At 42.4% G+C, this 22,822-nt stretch overlaps 1 protein-coding gene across 1 annotated transcript in view; it reads right to left on the bottom strand.

The window, feature by feature from the left end:
* Positions 1-11,244: 11,244 nt before the first annotated feature.
* FKBP11 (FKBP prolyl isomerase 11) overlaps positions 11,245-22,822 on the bottom strand; it is a 107,581-nt gene continuing 96,003 nt past the window's right edge. Inside the window, exon 6 of the mRNA XM_069758341.1 lies at positions 11,245-11,482. Coding sequence (XP_069614442.1) covers positions 11,265-11,482 — 218 coding nt within the window. The 3' untranslated portion in view covers positions 11,245-11,264. The remainder of the gene's footprint in view (positions 11,483-22,822) is intronic.

The following is a 22,822-nucleotide window of genomic DNA, read 5'->3' on the forward strand; positions in this document are numbered from 1 at the left end:
AGAAAACCCCCAAAAGGAAAGATAGCCCCCCACAAATATTGACTGTGAAAGGAGAGGGAAATGACGAACATAGAAATGAAATCAGAATTCAGCAAAGGAGGCCAAAACTAAACTAGATAGACAGAGAGAAAAGGATACTGTGCGGTCAGTAATTAAAACTACAAAATCCACGCAGAGATTACAAAAATGAACTCCACACCGACTCACGGTGTGGAGGGGCAAATCTGCTTTCCCAGAGCTTCCAGCTAGCCTGAATAAGACATAGTGACAAGCTGGACAAAAAGAAACATATTTGCAAAGCAATAGAGTCCAAACGAATGGACAAACAAAAACAAGCAAAAACTTATCTTTTGCAGACAAGGACTGGCCATATGAAAATTCCAAGGAGAGAACAAAATCCAACCAAGAACATTGGCAGCAGGCATGGACTAAAGCCCAGAGCAGGTTTAAATAACAAACCCAGGCAAGGCGATTAGTGAAGGCAGCTGCTACAGCTACCTAACGGAGCAGCAGTTCCACTCGAAACCACCAGAGGGAGCCCAAGGGCAGAACTCACAAAAATACCATTAGCAACCACAGGAGGGAGCTGCAGAACGGAATTCACAACATTAACCCTTTCACCTGATCTGCAGGGACGCGATCCCTCCATGACACCACATAGGCGTCACAGGTCGGATTGGCACCGACTTTCATGATGCCTATGTGGCGTCAAAGGTCGGGAAGGGGTTAACCAGTTCAAGACCTGGTCTTGGGTAATTTCACTCTAGGGAGCAAGTTTACAGGGCAATCATACACATGGTGGTTAGACAGTTCCTAGCACCTCTTTTTGGGAACACATCCACAAAATAAGACAGAAAAGAGTGTATGGCTTTAGTGGAAACAGTAGAAGTGATGGTACACAGACAATTATTTATGCATGAATCACTGCACTCAACTATTTCTCTGGACTGCCAATCAATAACCGAATTATGCACAGTTAGCCAGTGAAGGCCTAACTCCATAGGAGTATGGAGACCTTCCAAGATATAACAAGAAAGGAGCTCCCTTGGAAGAGCCCGTATGCGAAGGTTCACATTATGTTCTACTTGTGCAAAATTTCACTGACCGAGAGGTGCAGAGTCTATCGCAAATATGAGGATGGACTTCCCCAGCGTACTACAGGAAAGACCAATGTCCTGTGTAAAGTGAGCATTCGCCATATTGGCTCCTGCCCATATATCCAAGAGGATAAATATTATCCCAGTTTTCATACCTATAACCACTTCCACAGGTAAGACAAACTGAGATACCCATGTGGAGGAGATGAAATCCTCCACAAAACCTGGAGTTAGAAGGTTTCTGACAGCTTTTTGTGTTTTGGTAAAGCAGAACAAACCCCAATGAAATGACCCTTTTGACCACAGAAAAAAACACAATCTAGTTTTGCAGAGAAGCAGAAGAGACCCATACCAATGGGAGGCTCTCCGTCACTGCACAGTGGTCTCCTGCAGACCCTGGATTGTCATGCCAACCCATCTGCGACCCGTGGTCATGTGACACGGGATTTGTAATGCACTTCTGGCGCATGTTAAATGCTGCTGTCAGAGATTGATGGCAGCATTTAACATGTTAACAGGCGGGGGTGGATCGCGATTCCACCCGTGGCTTAGGCGCCCATGTCAGCTAATGAAATCAACTGACATGTGCTGGAAAAGTTGCCAACAGCAAACGGGGGAGCCAACCTTAGACGTAACTGAACGTCTAAGGTAGGAAAGGGGTTAAAGCTTCTCTTTCCATTTTTGGCCAACTAAAGCAACTTTTAGTGTGAAGGTTTTAATTTATCACAGCAACTGTATCTCTGGCCCAATAATATATGTACCAGTCGTTGCTTGGCTCATTGATAAGGCAATCATACTGGCACATCTGTGCCTCTGTCCACTTCCTGGGCAGGCGTGTTTGCATCTGCTGTGGGCCAGAAATGAGTTCTGGTTGCTACACAACCCCTATATAAGCAGATATTTGGGTGGAGTGTGTGATCTGGTGACGTACATTCCTTAAATCACTTTTACTTTGGGTCCCATCCTTACCTCCATGTCCACAGGACCAGTTCTGGCTACAAACAAGACAGAAGCACTTGGGTGCAGGTTTCCAGGTTAGACTTTACTGTGCGATTCATTTACACGTGGCTGCATCATACAGATTAAGACAAAGTCGCTTTTTAGTGATGTTCCCTTGGTTTTGTGATCCATCAGTCCTGGTCTCCATCCTGTCCTGAGATCCACTATCTTCACCTCACCCTGTAACTCGGCTGACCTCTTCCTCATCAGGGAGATAGCGGCATGACTCTCTATACCTCTTTCAAACCTTAGGTTCAAGACTCTCCTGGTGTTCAGACATGACCAAAGCTGTGTCCTCCTAGGAAACTAATACTGACCGCACCCGTTCTCTTCAACTACAGCTTAGCTGCACTAGAACCTGCAAACCTTGCTTTTCCACTCCACCTATACTACCACTTAATGAGTCCTGGACTCTGACTAGACTGTGTGACAGCCCTTGTTTCACACACTGTAACCCAAAAAACATTTTCTATAAAACTGCTCTTAACCCAACTGGTGAGCTAATCCCAATGTCAGCTATCTAGTGTCCTATGCAATCTAATGCAAATTGTATCCCTATCTGCTGTATGGTTCCCCTAGTGTACAAACCTCCTGCATTCCCAGGGACGGCCTTACAGGCGAAGCCTGCAGGAGAACCGTAGTACATAGGGACAAAGCACAACACACTTTTATCACACAAACTAATAACAAGTCACAATGAACTTAAGGTACCGTCACACTAGACGATATCGCTAGCGATCCGTGACGTTGCAGCGTCCTGGCTAGCGATATCGTCCAGTGTGACACGCAGCAGCGATCAGGCCCCTGCTGTGCTGTCGCTGGTCGGGGAAGAAAGTCCAGAACTTTATTTGGTCGCTGGACTCCCCGCAGACATCGCTGAATTGGCGTGTGTGACACCGATTCAGCGATGTCTTCACTGGTAACCAGGGTAAACATCGGGTAACTAAGCGCAGGGAAGCGCTTAGTAACCCGATGTTTACCCTGGTTACCATCCTAAAAGTAAAAAAAACAAACACTACATACTTACCTACAGCCGTCTGTCCTCCAGCGCTGTGCTCTGCTCTCCTCCTGTACTGTCTGTGAGCGTCGGTCAGCCGGAAAGCAGAGCGGTGACGTCACCGCTCTGCTTTCCGGCCGCTGTGCTCACACAGACAGTACAGGAGGAGTGCAGAGCACAGCGCTGGAGGACAGACGGCTGTAGGTAAGTATGTAGTGTTTGTTTTTTTTACTTTTAGGATGGTAACCAGGGTAAACATCGGGTTACTAAGCGCGGCCCTGCGCTTAGTTACCCGATGTTTACCCTGGTTACCGGCATCGTTGGTCGCTGGAGAGCGGTCTGTGTGACAGCTCTCCAGCGACCAAACAGCGACGCTGCAGCGATCCGGATCGTTGTCGGTATCGCTGCAGCGTCGCTAAGTGTGACGGTACCTTAGTAAAACAAAATTAACCGTCTTGTTGACTCGGCGCCTTCTTCAGCCCGTCACCATCCTTCACTACCTCTGCCTTTAATCTTGGGGGCTTGCTGCATCCGGCAGTGCATTAGTGTTCAGGCATTGGTAAGTATGTGGACACATTTACAAATGGCAGCAGCTTAGACAATTGTTGTATTGTGAGACCAGGATTTATTTATCTATGGTCTTGAATTTAGATGTGTCTACGTGCATCTCCTTCTTGTGAAATGGAGGCTGACTATGTGTGTAGATTTAACCCCTTTCTGCCATTGGACGTAATATTCCGTCCATGTGGGGTGGGCCTTAATTCCCAAGGACGGAATATTACGTACAGCGCGATCGGCCGCGCTCACGGGGGGAGCGCGGCCGAGTGTCAGCTGCTTATCGCAGCTGACATCCGGCACTATGTGCCAGGAGCGGTCACGGACCGCCCCCGGCACATTAACCCCCGGCACACCGCGATCAAAGATGATCGCGATGTGCCAGCGGTGCAGGGAAGCATCGCGCAGGGAGGGGGCTCCCTGCGGGCTTCCCTGAGACCCCCGCAGCAATCGCGTTGCTCCGGGGGTCTCTTACCTCCTCCCTGCAGCAAGTCCCGGATCCAAGATGGCCGCGGATCCGGGTCCTGCAGGGAGGGAGGTGGCTTACCAAGTGCCTGCTCAGAGCAGGCACTTGGTAACGCTGCAGCGCTGTTTGACAGATCGGTGATCTGTCAGAGTGCTGTGCAAACTGGCAGATCACCGATCTGTATTGTCCCCCCCCCCCCCCGGGACAAAGTAAAAAAGTAAAAAAAAAAATTTCCAAGTGTGTAAAAAAAAAACAAAAAAAAACAACTTAAATAATGAAAAAAAAATATATATTATTCCCATAAATACATTTCTTTATCCAAATAAAAAAAAACAAAACAATAAAAGTACACATATTTAGTATCGCTGTGTCCGTAACGACCCAACCTATAAAGCTGTCCCACTAGTTAACCCCTTCAGTAAACACCGCAAGAAAAAAAAAAATGAGGCAAAAAACGCTTTCTTATCGTACCGCCAAACAAAAAGTGGAATAACACGCGATCAAAAAGACGGATATAAATAACCATGGTACCGCTGAAAGCGTCATCTTGTCCCCCAAAAAACGAGCCGCCATAGAGCAACATCAACAAAAAAATAAAAAAGTTATAGTCCTCAGAATAAAGCGATGCAAAAATAATTATTTTTTCTATAAAATAGTTTTTATCGTATAAAAGCGCCAAAACATAAAAAAATGATATAAATGAGGTGTCGCTGTAATCGTACTGACCCGAAGAATAAAACTGCTTTATCAATTTTACCAAACGCGGAACGGTATAAACGCCTCCCCCAAAAGAAATTCATGAATAGCTGGTTTTTGGTCATTCTGCCTCACAAAAATCGGAATAAAAAGCGATCAAAAAATGTCACGTGCCCGAAAATGTTACCAATAAAAACGTCAATTCATCCCGCAAAAAACAAGACCTCACATGACTCTGTGGACTCAAATATGGAAAAATTATAGCTCTCAAAATGTGGTAACGCAAAAAATATTTTTTGCAATAAAAAGCGTCTTTCAGTGTGTGACGGCTGCCAATCATAAAAATCCACTAAAAAAACACTATAAAAGTAAATCAAACCCCCCTTCATCACCCCCTTAGTTAGGGAAAAATTAAAAAAATGTATTTATTTCCATTTTCCCATTAGGGTTAGGGCTAGGGTTAGGGCTAGGGTTAGGGCTAGGGTTGGGGCTAGGGTTAGGGCTAGGGTTAGGGCTAGGGTTAGGGCTAGGGTTAGGGTTGGGGCTAGGGTTAGGGTTAAGGCTACAGTTAGGGTTGGGGCTAAAGTTAGGGTTAGGGTTTGGATTACATTTGCGGTTGGGATTAGGATTAGGGGTGTGTCTGGGCTAGAGGTGTGGTTATGGTTACCGTTGGGATTAGGGGTGTGTTTGGATTAGGGTTTCAGTTATAATTGGGGGGTTTCCACTGTTTAGACACATCAGGGGCTCTCCAAACGCGACATGGCGACCGATCTCAATTCCATCCAATTCTGCATTGAAAAAGTAAAACAGTGCTCCTTCCCTTCCGAGCTCTCCCGTGTGCCCAAATAGGAGTTTACCCCAACATATGGGGTATCAGCGTACTCAGGACAAATTGGACAACAACTTTTGGGGTCCAATTTCTCCTGTTACCCTTGGGAAAATACAAAACTGGGGGCTAAAATATAATTTTTGTGGGAAAAAAAGAAATTTTTTATTTTCACGGCTCTGCATTATAAACTGTAGTGAAACACTTGGGGGCTCAAAGTTCTCACAACAAATCTAGATAAGTTCATGGGGGGGTCTAGTTTCCAATATGGGGTCACTTGTGGGGGGTTTCTACTGTTTAGGTATATTAGGGGCTCTGCAAACGCAATGTGACGCCTGCAGACCATTCCATCTAAGTCTGCATTCCAAATGGCGCTCCTTCCCTTCCGAGCCCTCCTATGCGCCCAAACGCTGGTTCCCCCCCACATATGGGGTATCAACACACTCAGGACAAATTGGACAACAACTTTTGGGGTCTAATTTCTACTTTTACCCTCAAGAAAATACAAAACTGGGGGCTAAAAAATTATTTTTGTGGGAAAAAATTTTTGTTTTATTTTTACGGCTCTGCATTATAAACTTCTGTGAAGCTCTTATTGGGTCAAAGTGCTCACCACACATCTAGATAAGTTCCTTAGGGGGTCTACTTTTCAAAATGGTGTCAGTTGTGGGGGGTTTCAATGTTTAGGCACATCAGTGGCTCTCCAAACGCAACATGGCGTCCCATCTCAATTCCTGTCAATTTTGCATTGAAAGGTCAAACAGCACTCCTTCCCTTCCGAGCTCTCCCATGCGCCCAATGGTTTACCCCCACATATGGGGTATCAGAGTACTCAGGACAAATTGTGCCACAACTTTTGTGGTCCAATTTATTCTCTTACCATTGGGAAAATAAAAAATTGGGGGCGAAAAGATAATTTTTGTGAAAAAAAATGATTTTTTATTTTTACGGTTCTGCATTATAAACTTCTGTGAAGCACTTGGTGGGTCAAAGTGCTCACCACACCTCTAGATAAGTTCCTTAGGGGTCTACTTTCCAAAATGGTGTCACTTGTGGGGGGTTTCAATGTTTAGGCACATCAGTGGCTCTCCAAACGCAACATGGCGTCCCATCTCAATTCCTGTCAATTTTGCATTGAAAGGTCAAACGGCGCTCCTTCCCTTCCGAGCTCTCCCATGCGCCCAAACAGTGGTTTACCCCCACATATGGGGTATCAGAGTACTCAGGACAAATTGTACAACAACGTTTGGGGTCCATTTTCTCCTGTAACCCTTGGTAAAATAAAACAAATTGGAGCTGAAGTAAATTTTTTGTGAAAAAAAGTTACGGTAAATGTTAATTTTTATTTAAACATTCCAAAAATTCCTGTGAAGCACCTGAAGGGTTAATAAACTTCTTGAATGTGGTTTTGAGAACCTTGAGGGGTGCAGTTTTTAGAATGGTGTCACACTTGGGTATTTTCTATCATATAGACCCCTCAAAATGACTTCAAATGAGATGTGGTCCCTAAAATAAAATGGTGTTGTAAAAATGAGAAATTGCTGGTCAACTTTTAACCCTTATAACTCCCTAACAAAAAAAAATTTTGGTTCCAAAATTGTGCTGATGTAAAGTAGACATGTGGGAAATGTTACTTATTAAGTATTTTGTGTGACATATCTCTGTGATTTAATTGCATAAAAATTCAAAGTTAGAAAATTGCGAAATTTTCAAAATTTTTGCCAAATTTCCGTTTTTTTTCACAAATAAACGCAGGTAATATCAAAGAAATTTTACCACTATCATGAAGTACAATATGTCACGAGAAAACAATGTCAGAATCACCGGGATCCGTTGAAGCGTTCCAGAGTTATAACCTCATAAAGGGACAGTGGTCAGAATTGTAAAAATTGGCCCGGTCCAAAACGTGCAAACCACCCTTGGGGGTAAAGGGGTTAAAGTAACTTTCATTTCTTTGTCAAATAAAACTAAAAGAGAGCATATAGGAAAGTGAAGGATAAGAAGAACCACTCCTAAACTCTAAAAGGTGGGTGTAGACCGAAACATGTTGCTCTAGAAGTCCACTGGTTTGATCTGACTGCATGTAACTGTTTTTTTAAGGTTTTTTTTTACTATTTCTATTTACTATTTCTTAATAAAATGGAAGTTTTATACAATTAAGACCTCTGAAGGTGCAGCGAATTCTTCATCACCGGGTCATATATTTTTTGTCTGAATTTCATTGCTGCGGCTGCCGAGCCGCGACCCTGGCTGACAGTCGGATCCCTGGAGTGAGAAGGACGGTGAGCTGACTACATATTTCTATTTACGAATTTGGAGCAGGCACAATGTCTCAGAATGTCCAACATTACAAGGCAACGACAGTATGAACACTTGTTCTCAATTATCTGCCCATGCAAACTTGAAGGCAATCACATAACACATGAGCAAAATGTGACAAAACCTCTTTAAGGCTACTTTCACATTTTTTTTAATTCGTCACAATGCGTCGTTTTGGGAAAAAATGCATCCTGCAAATTTGCCCGCAGGATACGTTTTTTTTTCCCATAGACTTGTATTGCCTACGGATCGTGACGTATGGCCACACGTTGCGTCCGTTGTGCACCGGTTGCGTCAGGTTTTGGCGGACCGTCGTCACAGAAAAACGTTCAAGGAAACGTTTTTCCGTACGTCGCATCCAGTGTTTCAGACTGCGCATGCCCAGCAGGAAATATCGCTCTCACGATCTTTCCTCACCCTGCAGTCTGACGGAAATGTGAAAGCACACACTTCCGTCGGTACGTCGCGCCGACGCTTCGTGACGGCCCCGTACCGACGGAAATGTGAAAGAAGCCTAAAGAGCACCTATTACCAGTATTTGACCGCCCTTTTAATTTAAGCATCTATTATCAAAAACATTATCAAGTGTTCCCAAATGACACCTAATGGAGAGAAATGTTCATTATTATGTCCACACCTTAAAGTAAAATTAAAGATTAGTGATGAGCGAATATACTCGCTACTCGAAATTTCCAGAGCACGCTTGGGTGACCTCTGAGTATTTTTTAGTGCTCGGAGTTTTAGTTTTTATTGCCGCAGCTGAATGATTTACATCTGTTAGCCAGCATAAGTACAGTAGATGTGGGGATTCCCTAGCAACCAGGCAACCCTTCACATGTACTTATGCTGGCTATCAGATGTAAATCATTCAGCTGCGGCAATAAAAACTCCGAGCACTAAAAAATACTTGGAGGTCACCCGAGCGTGCTCGGGAAATCTCGAGTAACGAGTATATTCCCTCATCACTATTAAAGATGCATTTATAGTGGCTGATTGAAATTGTTTGCATATTATTCTAAGTGAGATGTACCCAACTGCATAACGTTGCAATAATATGCAGTGGCTATTAGCCACCAAACATGGTGTCTATGATGGTGTCTCATCTGACCAGACTATATTCTCCCAGAATTTCACAGGCTTGTCTAAATGTTGTTGAGCAAATTGTAAACATGCTTTTTGTTCAGAGCTTGAGTCTTGCGTGATGAGTGTCCATACAGGCTACAGAGGTTGAGTGCATTAATTATAGTTTTGTGAAACAATTGAATCTGGATCTCTCTGTAGCTCTCCACAGGTGGTCCTTGGCTCTTGGACAATTCTTCTGATAATTCTTTTCACTCCTCTGTCTGAAATCTTGCGGGGAGCATTTGGCTGTGGCCAGTTTATGGTGAAATTATGTACTTTCATCTTCTGGATCACGGCCCCAACACTGCTCACTGGAAATTCTTTTGTAACCAATGCCATCGGTATGTTTTGCAACAATAAGGTTGTGAAGGTTTTGAGACAGCTCACTGGTTTTAAGAATCATTTTTATAGGCCATCAGTCAAAAATAACATCAGATGGTTTAACTAAGTGTCAGGATTGCTTTCTAATTACTGACAGATTTCAGCTTGTGTTATGACATCATGGTTTTTGCATCTCTCTTTCTTCATGTGCACAATACTTTTTCCCTGTGTCATTTCTTATTATTACACATAACTTAATTCATAGACATCTATGGTTTGATGTCTTTGCCTGTGTGGGTTGAATGTGTTGTTACCACAACAGCTGGTGATAATTTCATGTCAATAGCACATTTACAAATATATTTGCTTAGAAAATCGGTGGTGTATTCTGTATTTATCACCCCCGCCCGCTGTATAAGGAAACTACAGAACGATAACCTTACATGACTTTTGAGAAGATAAGAACGAGCAGCGCATATTCTAATTTAGTCTCCAAGACCCACAAGAGCAGCCTTCAGATTAATAAATTGAGACTCGGGTATTTTAGAAAATTAGAGTTCTTTATTTCCTTTTTGCTTTGTTCTTTTCTTCTTCCTCCATTTTCCTGACTTGTGGCCGATCCTAACCATACCCATCTTTTGGGATGTGCCCCTGATGAATTACTGGATTAACTAGAGGGGGAAATGTGTCGGGACAATGCTGCAACAAACAAGCTAGGATAATCAGGCCATATCTCTTTTACTTACTATATATATATATATATATATATATATATATATATATATATATATTAAGATGGCATGTAGTCACCTTTGTCTCATTTCCCTCACTTTTTTACCGTATCTGCTTGTGTGTGTTTTGTGCACTTTTTTTTTATGTTTGATATAGTTAACTAGGTGTTTCCAGCCAGCTAACGCTCGGCACGCTCATTGCTATCTAATTAACGCTGCTGGTGATTAAAGTAAAGTAAATAATGACAACATTCAATAGCGCTTACGCAGGTGGAAAATTAACGTGTGTTAATGTGTGGGGATGGAGCCTCGTGTGGTAATGTGTGGGGACGGAGCCTCTTGTGGTAATGTGTGGGGACAGAGCCTCGTGTGGTAATTTGTGAGGACAGAGCCTCGTGTGGTAATTTGTGAGGACAGAGCCTCGTGTGGTAATGTGTGGGGACGGAGCCTCGTGTGGTAATGTGTGGGGACAGAGCCTCGTGTGGTAATTTGTGAGGACAGAGCCTCGTGTGGTAATGTGTGTGGGCGGAGCCTCGTGTGGTAATGTGTGGGGGACGCAGCCTCATGTCGTAATGTGTGGGGACGGAGCCTCGTGTCGTAATGTGGGGAGGCGGGATTATGTGTGGTGATGTGGTGGGGGCAGAGCTACTGTGCAGGGGGCGGGATTAGCGAGTAATCACGATGCCTCTTGTATATATAGATAAAGACATGTTTTTAGCTTTTTTCCCCTCTGGTTGTAAATTTATAAGGACCCTTTGTACTTATAAATATCATCTTTGTTTTTTCACTAATTGCGATTAATGTAATGAGGAAAATGAGTCTTAGTACGTGGAGACTGGAATATTGTTTTAGATACCGGTAATTTTAGTAATAATTCAAAAATGGTGCCGTATTTAAATTTACCATTAGTACCAAAGTGTCTATGATTAGCAGAAAACCCAAATTTCAAAGTAAACTAACTGGACATGTACTTCCCTAATATGTATATTGAAGGGAAACTACAGTATAATAATCTTACATGACAGCTGAGAACACAAAAGCAACCAGCACATATTCTAATCTACTCTCCAAGACCCACAAGAGCAGCCTTAAGATTAAGAAATTCGACTCAAGAGTTTGAGAAAATTAGAGTTCTTTATTTCCTTTTTGCTTTGTTCTTTTTTTCTTCCTTCATTTTCTTTTTGGACACAGTTGGAGACTTGGACTTGGAATATAGATGGTAACCTATCAATGCTAAAAGGGTGGGCACTAATGCAATGCAGAGCATTGGAAGTACATCATTTACCAGGGTCTGCCACTGGGTGGGCTTCGATAATGATATGACTTCAGTCTCAAACTGTAGCACAGCATCAGCTATGAGAAAACAAAGTAACATTTGGGATTTAATGTACAGCAATAGTAAGTAACAACAAAAGAAAATGATAAATTAGAAAATAAAACAAGTTCTGCTTTTTTAATACATATTATGCTCTTGATAAGCAATAAAACAAAAAAAAATCCGATATTCCACACAGGGAAAGTCTTAAAGCACCATTCTAGTGTTTTTTCTTTTTTTGGAGTGGTGCTTCTAAACTTACGTCACTGATCATAGTCTTATACTTACCTGCCACCATCTTCACCTTTTATTGGTGCTGCTCCAGTCTCGCGGTGCCATCTTGTGACCGAAACGTCTGACTGTCCGGAAGTCAGAAGTAACGGTTGCAGGCTCTCAATAGAAATCTATGAGACCTAGTACGAGGCTCTCATAGACTTGCATTGAAAAGTGACCTCCAGCTCGCTCCAGCGACTACTGGAGAGATCTGGCAGGTCCAACCGGAGTGATAGAAGGTGAAGACAGTGGTGTGTAAGTATAAGACTAGGGGCAGGGAACTTAGATTAGAAGCACCACTCTGGTGGTGCAAGGAAAAAAACCCTCTGGAGTGGGGTTTGAAGGGATCTCTTTGATCATCAACAATCTGATCCATCAGCTCAAAGTCACACCCTCAAAAGTGATGTCCAAAAGTATTGTTTATACTGTAAGCCATCAGAATTGCAATGCAAAAAGTGAATGTATGGCTGTATAGGAACAATTCATAGCAATATGACTTGGCAGACCACCAAGGTAGAGGGAAGGTAGATTCTACCTTTTATTTCACTGGCAGATAAGGCTCTGCTCATGACAGCTTTCTTATGGTTCACCTGGATTGTGGTGTGTTGGACAGTGAGAATAAAGTACTCTATAAACTCTAATGCCCGACGGATCCTAATAAACATTAATGGTCTGTCCATAGGCTAAGCCATAAACATTTGAAACATGGTAGATCCAAACCTCAGGTACAAATCTAATTAATAGAATGAAACATCTATGGTGCCCCGGTCTCACTATAAGGCCAGGGTCACACTTGCAAGTGCAATGCGAGAAACTCACGCGAGTCTCTCGCATCCATACCCGGCACTGCCGCCGGCACTCTGGACCGGAGTGTGCGGCTCCATGTATTTCTATGCAGCTGAACGCTCCGGTCCCGAGTACCGACGGCTGTGCGGGGTATTGATGTGCGAGTTTATCGCATTGCACTCGCAAGTGTGACCCCGGCCTAAAAGAGGTTCCTGCCATTTGTCCCTCACCAATCAAACATTATACTAACATATGGATAGGACAGCAATGTTAAAGGGGATGTTCCCTTTCAAAAATAATTTTCCTATAAGTTCACATAGTAGTTAAAAAAAAAAAAAAAGCTTTACTGACCCTGCCCAGGTCCAGCTCTGCATCTTGGTGACTGCTCCCCATGTTTGTTGTTGTCTGCAGAGCTGACATCATGAAGACAGCGCTGCAGACCACTGAGGCTTGTACAATCTACTCAGCCAGAGCTGCCGAACTCAGTTTGCAGCACTGTCAACGTGACATTAGTGCTGCAGACAACAGACACCGGGAGCAGCCACTGAGACTCAGTGCTGGACCTGGGCAGAGTAAATAAAGCTCAATTTTTTTGTTACTAAGGATAAGCCAGCTATTTTATACAGAAACATCCAGTAAAAAACTATACAATGTGGTATTATTTATAATAAACGTATTAGGCTGCCATCACACTAGCAGTATTTGGTCAGTATTTTACATCAGTATTTGTAAGCCCAAACCAGGAGTGGGTGATAAATGTAGAAGTGGTGCATATGTTTCTATTATACTTTTCCTCTAATTGTTCCACTCCTGGTTTTGGCTTACAAATACTGATGTAAAATACTGACCAAATACTGCTAGTGTGACGGCAGCCTTAAAAGCATAATCCTGTAGTATCTGAAGGAGATGTTAAATGTACTCAAAGGACAGGGTCATTCGACTATAGATTGTCTTAGGCCGGCGTCACACACAGCGTATGAAAATACGGTCCGTATATTACGGCCGTAATTCGCTGAAAAGTCCCGAAAATAGTGGTCCGTAGCTCCTCCATAGGCAGGGTGTGTCACCGTTTTTTGCGCATGGCATCCTCCGTATGTAATCCGTATGGCAGCTGTAATGCGTGTTTTTATCGCAGGCTTGCAAAACCGACATACGGCTATACAAGGGATCCATGTGTTAAAAAAAACCAAACAAACATATATACTGTCTCGCTCTCTCTCTCTCTCTCTCTCTCTCTATATGTCAGGGAGACACATATATGTACAGTGGGGCAAAAAAGTATTGTCAGTCAGCAATAGTGCAAGTTCCACCACTTAAAAAGATGAGAGGCGTCTGTAATTTACATCATAGTTAGACCTCAACTATGGGAGACAAGCTGAGAAAAAAAAATCCAGAAAATCACATTGTCTGTTTTTTTATCATTTTTTTTTTGCATATTATGGTGGAAAATAAGTATTTGGTCAGAAAGTCAAGATTTCTGGCTCTCACAGACCTGTAACTTCTTCTTTAAGAGTCTCCTCTTTCCTCCACTCATTACCTGTAGTAATGGCACCTGTTTAAACTTGTTATCAGTATAAAAATACACCTGTGCACACCCTCAAACAGTCTGACTCCAAACTCCACTATGGTGTAGACGAAAGAGCTGTCAAAGGACACCAGAAACAAAATTGTAGCCCGGCACCAGGCTGGGAAGACTGAATCTGCAATAGCCAACCAGCTTGGAGTGAAGAAATCAACAGTGGGAGCAATAATTAGAAAATGGAAGACATACAAGACCACTGATAATCTCCCTCGATCTGGGGCTCCACGCAAAATCCCACCCCGTGGGGTCAGAATGATCACAAGAACGGTGAGCAAAAATCCCAGAACCACGCGGGGGGACCTAGTGAATGAACTGCAGAGAGCTGGGACCAATGTAACAAGGCCTACCATAAGTAACACACTACGCCACCATGGACTCAGATCCTGCAGTGCCAGACGTGTCCCACTGCTTAAGCCAGTACATGTCCGGGCCCGTCTGAAGTTTGCTAGAGAGCATTTGGATGATCCAGAGGAGTTTTGGGAGAATGTCCTATGGTCTGATGAAACCAAACTGGAACTGTTTGGTAGAAACACAACTTGTCGTGTTTGGAGGAAAAAGAATACTGAGTTGCATCCATCAAACACCATACCTACTGTAAAGCATGGTGGTGGAAACATCATGCTTTGGGGCTGTTTCTCTGCAAAGGGGCCAGGACGACTGATCCGGGTACATGAAAGAATGAATGGGGCCATGTATCGTGAGATTTTGAGTGCAAACCTCCTTCCATCAGCAAGGGCATTGAAGATGAAACGTGGCTGGGTCTTTCAACATGACAATGATCCAAAGCACACCGCCAGGGCAATGAAGGAGTGGCTTCGTAAGAAGCATTTCAAGGTCCTGGAGTGGCCTAGCCAGTCTCCAGATCTCAACCCTATAGAAAACCTTTGGAGGGAGTTGAAAGTCCGTGTTGCCAAGCGAAAAGCCAAAAACATCACTGCTCTAGAGGAGATCTGCATGGAGGAATGGGCCAACATACCAACAACAGTGTGTGGCAACCTTGTGAAGACTTACAGAAAACGTTTGACCTCTGTCATTGCCAACAAAGGATATATTACAAAGTATTGAGATGAAATTTTGTTTCTGACCAAATACTTATTTTCCACCATAATATGCAAATAAAATGTTAAAAAAACAGACAATGTGATTTTCAGGATTTTTTTTCCTCAGTTTGTCTCCCATAGTTGAGGTCTACCTATGATGTAAATTACAGACGCCTCTCATCTTTTTAAGTGGTGGAACTTGCATTATTGCTGACTGACTAAATACTTTTTTGCCCCACTGTATACAGTTAGGGCCAGAAATATTTGGACAGTGACACAATTTTCGCAAGTTGGGCTCTGCATGCCACCACATTGGATTTGAAATGAAACCTCTACAACAGAATTCAAGTGCAGATTGTAACGTTTAATTTGAAGGGTTGAACAAAAATATCTGATAGAAAATGTAGGAATTGTACACATTTCTTTACAAACACTCCACATTTTAGGAGGTCAAAAGTAATTGGACAAATAAACATAACCCAAAAAAAATATTTTTATTTTCAATATTTTGTTGCAAATCCTTTGGAGGCAATCACTGCCTTAAGTCTGGAACCCATGGACATCACCAAACGCTGGGTTTCCTCCTTCTTAATGCTTTGCCAGGCCTTTACAGCCGCAGCCTTCAGGTCTTGCTTGTTTGTGGGTCTTTCCGTCTTAAGTCTGGATTTGAGCAAGTGAAATGCATGCTCAATTGGGTTTAGATCTGGAGATTGACTTGGCCATTGCAGAATGTTCCACTTTTTGGCACTCATGAACTCCTGGGTAGCTTTGGCTGTATGCTTGGGGTCATTGTCCATCTGTACTATGAAGCGCCGTCCAATCAACTTTGCAGCATTTGGCTGAATCTGGGCTGAAAGTATATCCCGGTACACTTCAGAATTCATCCGGCTACTCTTGTCTGCTCTTATGTCATCAATAAACACAAGTGACCCAGTGCCATTGAAAGCCATGCATGCCCATGCCATCACGTTGCCTCCACCATGTTTTACAGAGGATGTGGTGTGCCTTGGATCATGTGCCGTTCCCTTTCTTCTCCAAACTTTTTTCTTCCCATCATTCTGGTACAGGTTGATCTTTGTCTCATCTGTCCATAGAATACTTTTCCAGAACTGAGCTGGCTTCTTGAGGTGTTTTTCTGCAAATTTAACTCTGGCCTGTCTATTTTTGGTATTGATGAATGGTTTGCATCTAGATGTGAACCCTTTGTATTTACTGTCATGGAGTCTTCTCTTTACTGTTGACTTAGAGACAGATACACCTACTTCACTGAGAGTGTTCTGGACTTCAGTTGATGTTGTGAACGGGTTCTTCTTCACCAAATTAAGTATGCGGCGATCATCCACCCCTGTTGTCATCCGTGGACGCCCAGGCCTTTTTGAGTTCCCAAGCTCACCGGTCAATTCCTTTTTTCTCGGAATGTACCCAACTGTTGATTTTGCTACTCCAAGCATGTCTGCTATCTCTCTGATGGATTTTTTCTTTTTTTTCAGCCTCAGGATGTTCTGCTTCACCTCAATTGAGAGTTCCTTTGACCGCATGTTGTCTGCTCACAGCAACAGCTTCCAAATGCAAAACCACACACCTGGAATCCACCCCTGACCTTTTAACTACTTCATTGATTACAGGTTAACGAGGGAGACGCCTTCAGAGTTAATTGCAGCCCTTAGAGTCCATTGTCCAATTACTTTTGGTCCCTTGAAAAAGAGGACGCTATGCATTACAGAGCTATGATTCCTAAACCCTTTCTCCGATTTGGATGTGGAAACTATCATATTGCAGCTGGGAGTGTGCACTTTCAGCCCATATTATATATATAATTGTATTTCTGAACATGTTTTTGTAAACAGCTAAAATAACAAAACTTGTGTCACTGTCCAAATATTTCTGGCCCTAACTGTATATATTAATATTTCATCCAGCGCGATATAGCAGAAAGCCGGTAATTCAATTACCGGCTTTTGCTTTCTCCTTCCTAAACCCGACATGATATGAGACCTGGCTTACATACAGTAAACCATCTCATATCACCATTTTTTTTGCATATTCCACACTACTAATGTCAGTAGTGTGTCTATGCAAAATTTGGCCGTTCTAGCTAGTAAAATAAGGGGTTAAATGGCGGAAAAAATTGGCGTGGGCTCCCGCACAATTTTCTCCGCCAGAGTATTCTACTCTCAAAAAATATTTTGCAGACACGAGCTCCGCTAATGCAGGCTGCTCATTTCTGCAAAATATATTTTAACCCCTTCAGATGGATCTACATCATTGGACGTGCCAGATCCTCGGAAGGTATGTATATTGTTGGTTTATTATTTTTTTTTAATTTACAGATCGAGGGTCTTCAGTGAGTGGATTGAGAGTAGAATAAATTAATACAACAGCCTTTGTGATTTTTTCAATAAATTAATTTATAATAATGTGTGTGTGTTTTTTTTTTTAACCCTTTACTAGTATTGGATTAATAATGGATAGGTGTCCTAATTGACGCCTCTCCATTATTAATTAGGCTTAATGTCACCTTACAATAGCAAGGTGGCATTAACCCTTCATTACCCCATATCCCACCGCTACACGGGAATGGGAAGAGAGTGGCCAAGTGCCAGAATAGGCGCATCTTCCAGATGTGCCTTTTCTGGGGTGGCTGGGGGCAGGTGTTTTTAGCCAGGGGGGGGGGGCCAATAACCATGGACCCTCTCCAGGCTATTAATATCTGCCCTCAGTCACTGGCTTTACTACTCTGGCGGAGAAAATTGTGCGGGAGCCCACGCCAATTTTTTCCGCCATTTAACCCCTTATTTTACTAGCTAGAACGGCCAAATTTTGCATATACACACTACCAACAGTAGTGTGGAATATGCAAAAAAAATGGTGATGTGAGATGGTTTACTGTATGTAAACCAGGTCTCATATCATGTCGGGTTTAGGAAGGAGAAAGCAAAAGCCGGTAATTGAATTACCGGCTTTTCTCTCTAACAGCGCTGCGTATTCCTCGCAAGTCACACTGCTGGTCCGTGTGTAATCCGTATTTTTGGGGCTTCCATAGACTTTCATTGACGTTTTATTTGCGCAATACGGTGACAAACGCAGCATGCTGCGATTTTCTACGGCTGTAGAAAGCCGTATAATACGGATCAGTTTAATACGGCAGATAGGAGCAGGGGCATAGAGAATAATTGTGCCGTATTTTTTGCGAGTTTTACGGACGTAGTTTCTGCGCTCTTACGTCCGTAAAACTCGCAAGTGTGACGCCGGCCTTAATCTATTATTCTAATGACACTATAATCAGATTTTTATCCGAGTGTCAGCATAGTGTGATCCAATTTTCTCTGATGAGAGATTCACAGCACAAGCGAGAAGATGGAGAACAAAATGTTTCCATCTTTTCCATTGCATGAGTCAGCAGAAATTGGATTGCACTCAGATGTCAGTCGAATGCAGTCCGATGAATTCCAAGCACCTGTAGACTTGAATGTGTGACTGACAGCTGATTTCAGAATGAAATTGCAACATGCTGCGATTTTTCTTCACCGACAGATTGTCAGTGAAAAAAAAAAATGGTTATCAGCACCACCCCATTGAATGACATTGGTCAGCGAGCTCTCTGGTAAAAAAAAAAAAATCAGAAAGCACTCACAGGTGGGAGCGAGCCCTATCATCAAGTCTTGATTTAGTCACGATGCTATTCCCCAAAATCAAGACATGGCCTCAGTTTTCTATGTTTACAAAATTAATCATATGTGCAAATCCAACTTATTTTTAAATCTGCACCCCTGTAATGACGCTCCCACACAGGTTCTCTGTACTCTCTGTTGCCACTGGATCCATCCTTCAGTCGTTCTAATGCTGTTGGTTGAGCATGTAACTATGCACCTAATGACCTTGTGTAATAAAGCAATCTTTCGACTGTCACAGCATTCTCTTTGATCTGACAGCCGGGTTGTAACACAGCTCAGCTCAGCTATGCTTGGTTCCAAAGATACTAGCTGCAGATGCACCTAATGACCCTGTCTACATGCAGGAGCAGAGTATTTTTGGTCTGAGTGTGATCTGACAAAACATCAGATCACACCAGGACCAATAATATGCTATTGGGCCACGCACGTTAGATTTTTTCCTCAGACTGAACTGGTCCAAGGAAGAAAAATCACTGCAAGCCTGAGTTTGATCCACCATTTGGATTGCACTAGGCCATGTAGGTGAATGAGTGCATGGAAACCATCGGACTGCACTCAGATGACATCTGATCTCCACAGACTGACAGAATGGAGAAGATGGAGACATTTTAATCTCCATCTTCTCCTTATCTGAGAGAATCATATCTCACTATACTCTGCTCCAACTCTGATCAGGTTTTGAGCAAAGTGTTATTTGCATAATCGAGACAATTTTCTCGTAGGAGAAAATATATATGTTTGCCTGCACCTGTTCCAATAAAACACTCACTGCATCCTCCTTGCTCTAACAGTCAGGTTGTAGCACAGCTCAGCCCTGCTATACATGCAAAGAACAGAACGATCATGTTTACTAGAGGAGACTGGAACATCCAAGGGCACATTTTAAGTAGAAAAAAAATATCTATACATCTCTGATTACCCATCACATAGATTATTTGATGTGGACATACAGTTAGGTCCATATATATTTGGACAGAGACAACATTTTTCTAATTTTATTTATAGACATTACCACAATGAATTTTAAACAAAACAATTCAGATGCAGTTGAAGTTCAGACTTTCAGCTTTCATTTAAGGGTATCCACATTAAAATTGGATGAAGGGTTTAGGAGTTTCAGCTCCTTAACATGTGCCACCCTGTTTTTAAAGGGACCAAAAGTAATTGGACAGATTCAATAATTTTAAATAAAACGTTCATTTTTAGTACTTGGTTGAAAACCCTTTGTTGGCAATGACTGCCTGAAGTCTTGAACTCATGGACATCACCAGACGCCGTGTTTCCTCCTTTTTGATGCTCTGCCCAGGCCTTCACTGCAGTGGTTTTCAGTTGCTGTTTGTTTGTGGGCCTTTCTGCCTGAAGTGTAGTCTTTAACAAGTGAAATGCATGCGCAATTGGGTTGAGATCAGGTGACTGACTTGGCTTTTCAAGAATATTCCACTTCTTTGCTTTAATAAACTCCTGGGTTGCTTTGGCTTTATGTTTTGGGTCATTGTCCATCTGTAGTATGAAATGAGGACCAATCAGTTTGGCTGCATTTGGCTGGATCTGAGCACACAGTATGGCTCTGAATACCTCAGAATTCATTTGGCTGCTTCTGTCCTGTGTCACATCATCAATAAACACTAGTGACCCAGTGCCACTGGCAGCCATGCATGCTCAAGCTATCACACTGCCTCCGCTGTGTTTTACAGATGATGTGGTATGCTTTGGATCATGAGCTGTACCACGCCTTTGCCATACTTTTCTCTTTCCATCATTCTGGCAGAGGTTGATCTTGGTTTCATCTGTCCAAAGAAAGTTCTTCCAGAACTTTGCTGGCTTTTTTAGATGGTTTTTAGCAAAGCCCAGTCTAGCCTTTTTATTCTTGATGCTTATGAGTGGCTTGCACCATGCAGTGAACCCTCTGTATTTACTTTCATGCAGACTTCTCTTTATGGTAGATTTGGATATTGATACGCCGACCTCCTGGAGAGTGTTGTTCACTTGGTTGGCTGTTGTGAAGGGGTTTCTCTTGACCATGGAGATTATTCTGCGATCATCCACCACTGTTGTCTTCCGTGGGCGCCCAGGTCTTTTTGCATTGATGAGTTCACCAGTGCTTTCTTTCTTTCTCAGGATGTACCAAATTGTAGATTTTGTCACTCCTAATATTGTAGCAGTTTCTCGGATGGGTTTTTTCTGTTTTCGCAGCTTAAGGATGGCTTGTTTCACCTGCATGGAGAGCTCCTTTGACCGCATGTTTACTTCACAGCAAAATCTTTCAAATGCAAGCACCACACCTCAAATCAACTACAGGCCTTTTGTCTGCTTAATTGAGAATGACATAACAAAGGGATTGCCCACACCTTTCCATGAAATAGCTTTGGATTCAATTGTCCAATTACTTTTGGTCCCTTTAAAAACAGGGTGGCACATGTTAAGGAGCTGAAACTCCTAAACCCTTCATCCTATTTTAAGGTGGATACCCTCAAATGAAAGCTGAAAGTCTGAACTTCAACTGCATCTGAATTGTTTTGTTTAAAATTCATTGTGGTAATGTCTATAACCAAAATTAGAAAAATGTTGTCTCTGTCCAAATATATATGGACCTAACTGTATATATTTTGTTTAATAAAATTTACCTTATGATATTTTTGTAAAATAAACTGAGGTGATAACCAAGTACAATAAATGGTCTAATACACTACTTCTCTGGTTCCCCTTCTCTCTTTCTGTTATTTCCCCCTTTCCTCAATGTCCCTCTCTCTTCTGTGAATTTCTTATTGTGTTCTGTCTCTCTAATTCTCTTTACTTTCTCTCAACACTCAATGTTTCTTTCACTCATCCTATCTTTTTCTTTCTTTCTCCATATATTGAGATCTATCTCAATCAGAAAGCAAACAGGAGAGCAGAGGGTGGGGCCTGCAGTACTGAGAAGATGCAGTGAGCTGCTGGGAAATGTACTGTAGTTTTAGCAGATAATAGGATTCAGTTCAGGGAAGCTGGATGCACAGAGGAGCAAAATGACATGAAAAAAACAAAAAGGTACAAGAAAAAACTTTATGGTTTGCTTTTACTATTTATTAGCTTAAACCAAGAAAAACTATAGAATGAGGTAAAAAAAAAAAACTAAAAGGACCCCTAAAATATAACTTTTATTAGAAAGTTAAAAAACCCGCAGGTTAAAGATATATGACAAACAATACAAAATATTGAAAAAAAGAGGGGGGTGTAAAGGTCTACCACCAAGGGAACAATGACAATCACAATACTTGTGGACTAATATGCCTTAGGATTCCCTCAAGGATGCCCTACCTATCAGTAGAAGTTGGCACCCTTAGTTTCTGCGGTATGGTGCCCCCACTCGTCAGCGGCTGGCCCTAATATCCCCTTAACCTAACATGTAGTAAAACCACACAATCATATAACAACACAGTTAAGTGTAGGAACAGCCAAAGAAAATCAATGAAACCAACACAGTATAACAGAAATAGGCAATTAGGTAAAAAAAAACCCCACTGATCTACAAATGTGTGAATTGGTAATAGGTAAAGAAACGTCAGTGAACCTCCTTGGGGTTGGGAGCAGGGCGTATAGACACCATATAGTAAATGTGTCAACAAGGGATCAAAGGGATCAAGCAAAGGCACTCTGAGAAAGCCACAACCTAAAGATGTACTAGGGATGCAGTCCTATGTATGAAACAACCTCTTGTAAAGCATAAAGGCAGTCTATTGAAAGGGAAGTCAGCAGTCCCCACTGCATTATAATCCAAAAGATAGAGGTAACAGAAGTCAACACAAATACATGTTGAAGATGTAATTTCAACCCCCTAAACATGTGGATGACCCAAATGTGTGAGTGTTCCAATATGGAAGAGATAGAAAAAATATTCAATAGAAAGCCGTCAAACACATAACTTCACCAGTATTAGAAACAAAGTCCTCTGAATAGAGGTACAGAGGTAAGTAATGATCTACTTGTCTTATGATGCATAATAGACATGCCAAAATTCTTATTAAGCCAGACCCATAAGGTAAG

Source organism: Ranitomeya imitator, chromosome 3 (assembly GCF_032444005.1).
Source record: "Ranitomeya imitator isolate aRanImi1 chromosome 3, aRanImi1.pri, whole genome shotgun sequence".
Taxonomy (NCBI): domain Eukaryota; kingdom Metazoa; phylum Chordata; class Amphibia; order Anura; family Dendrobatidae; genus Ranitomeya; species Ranitomeya imitator.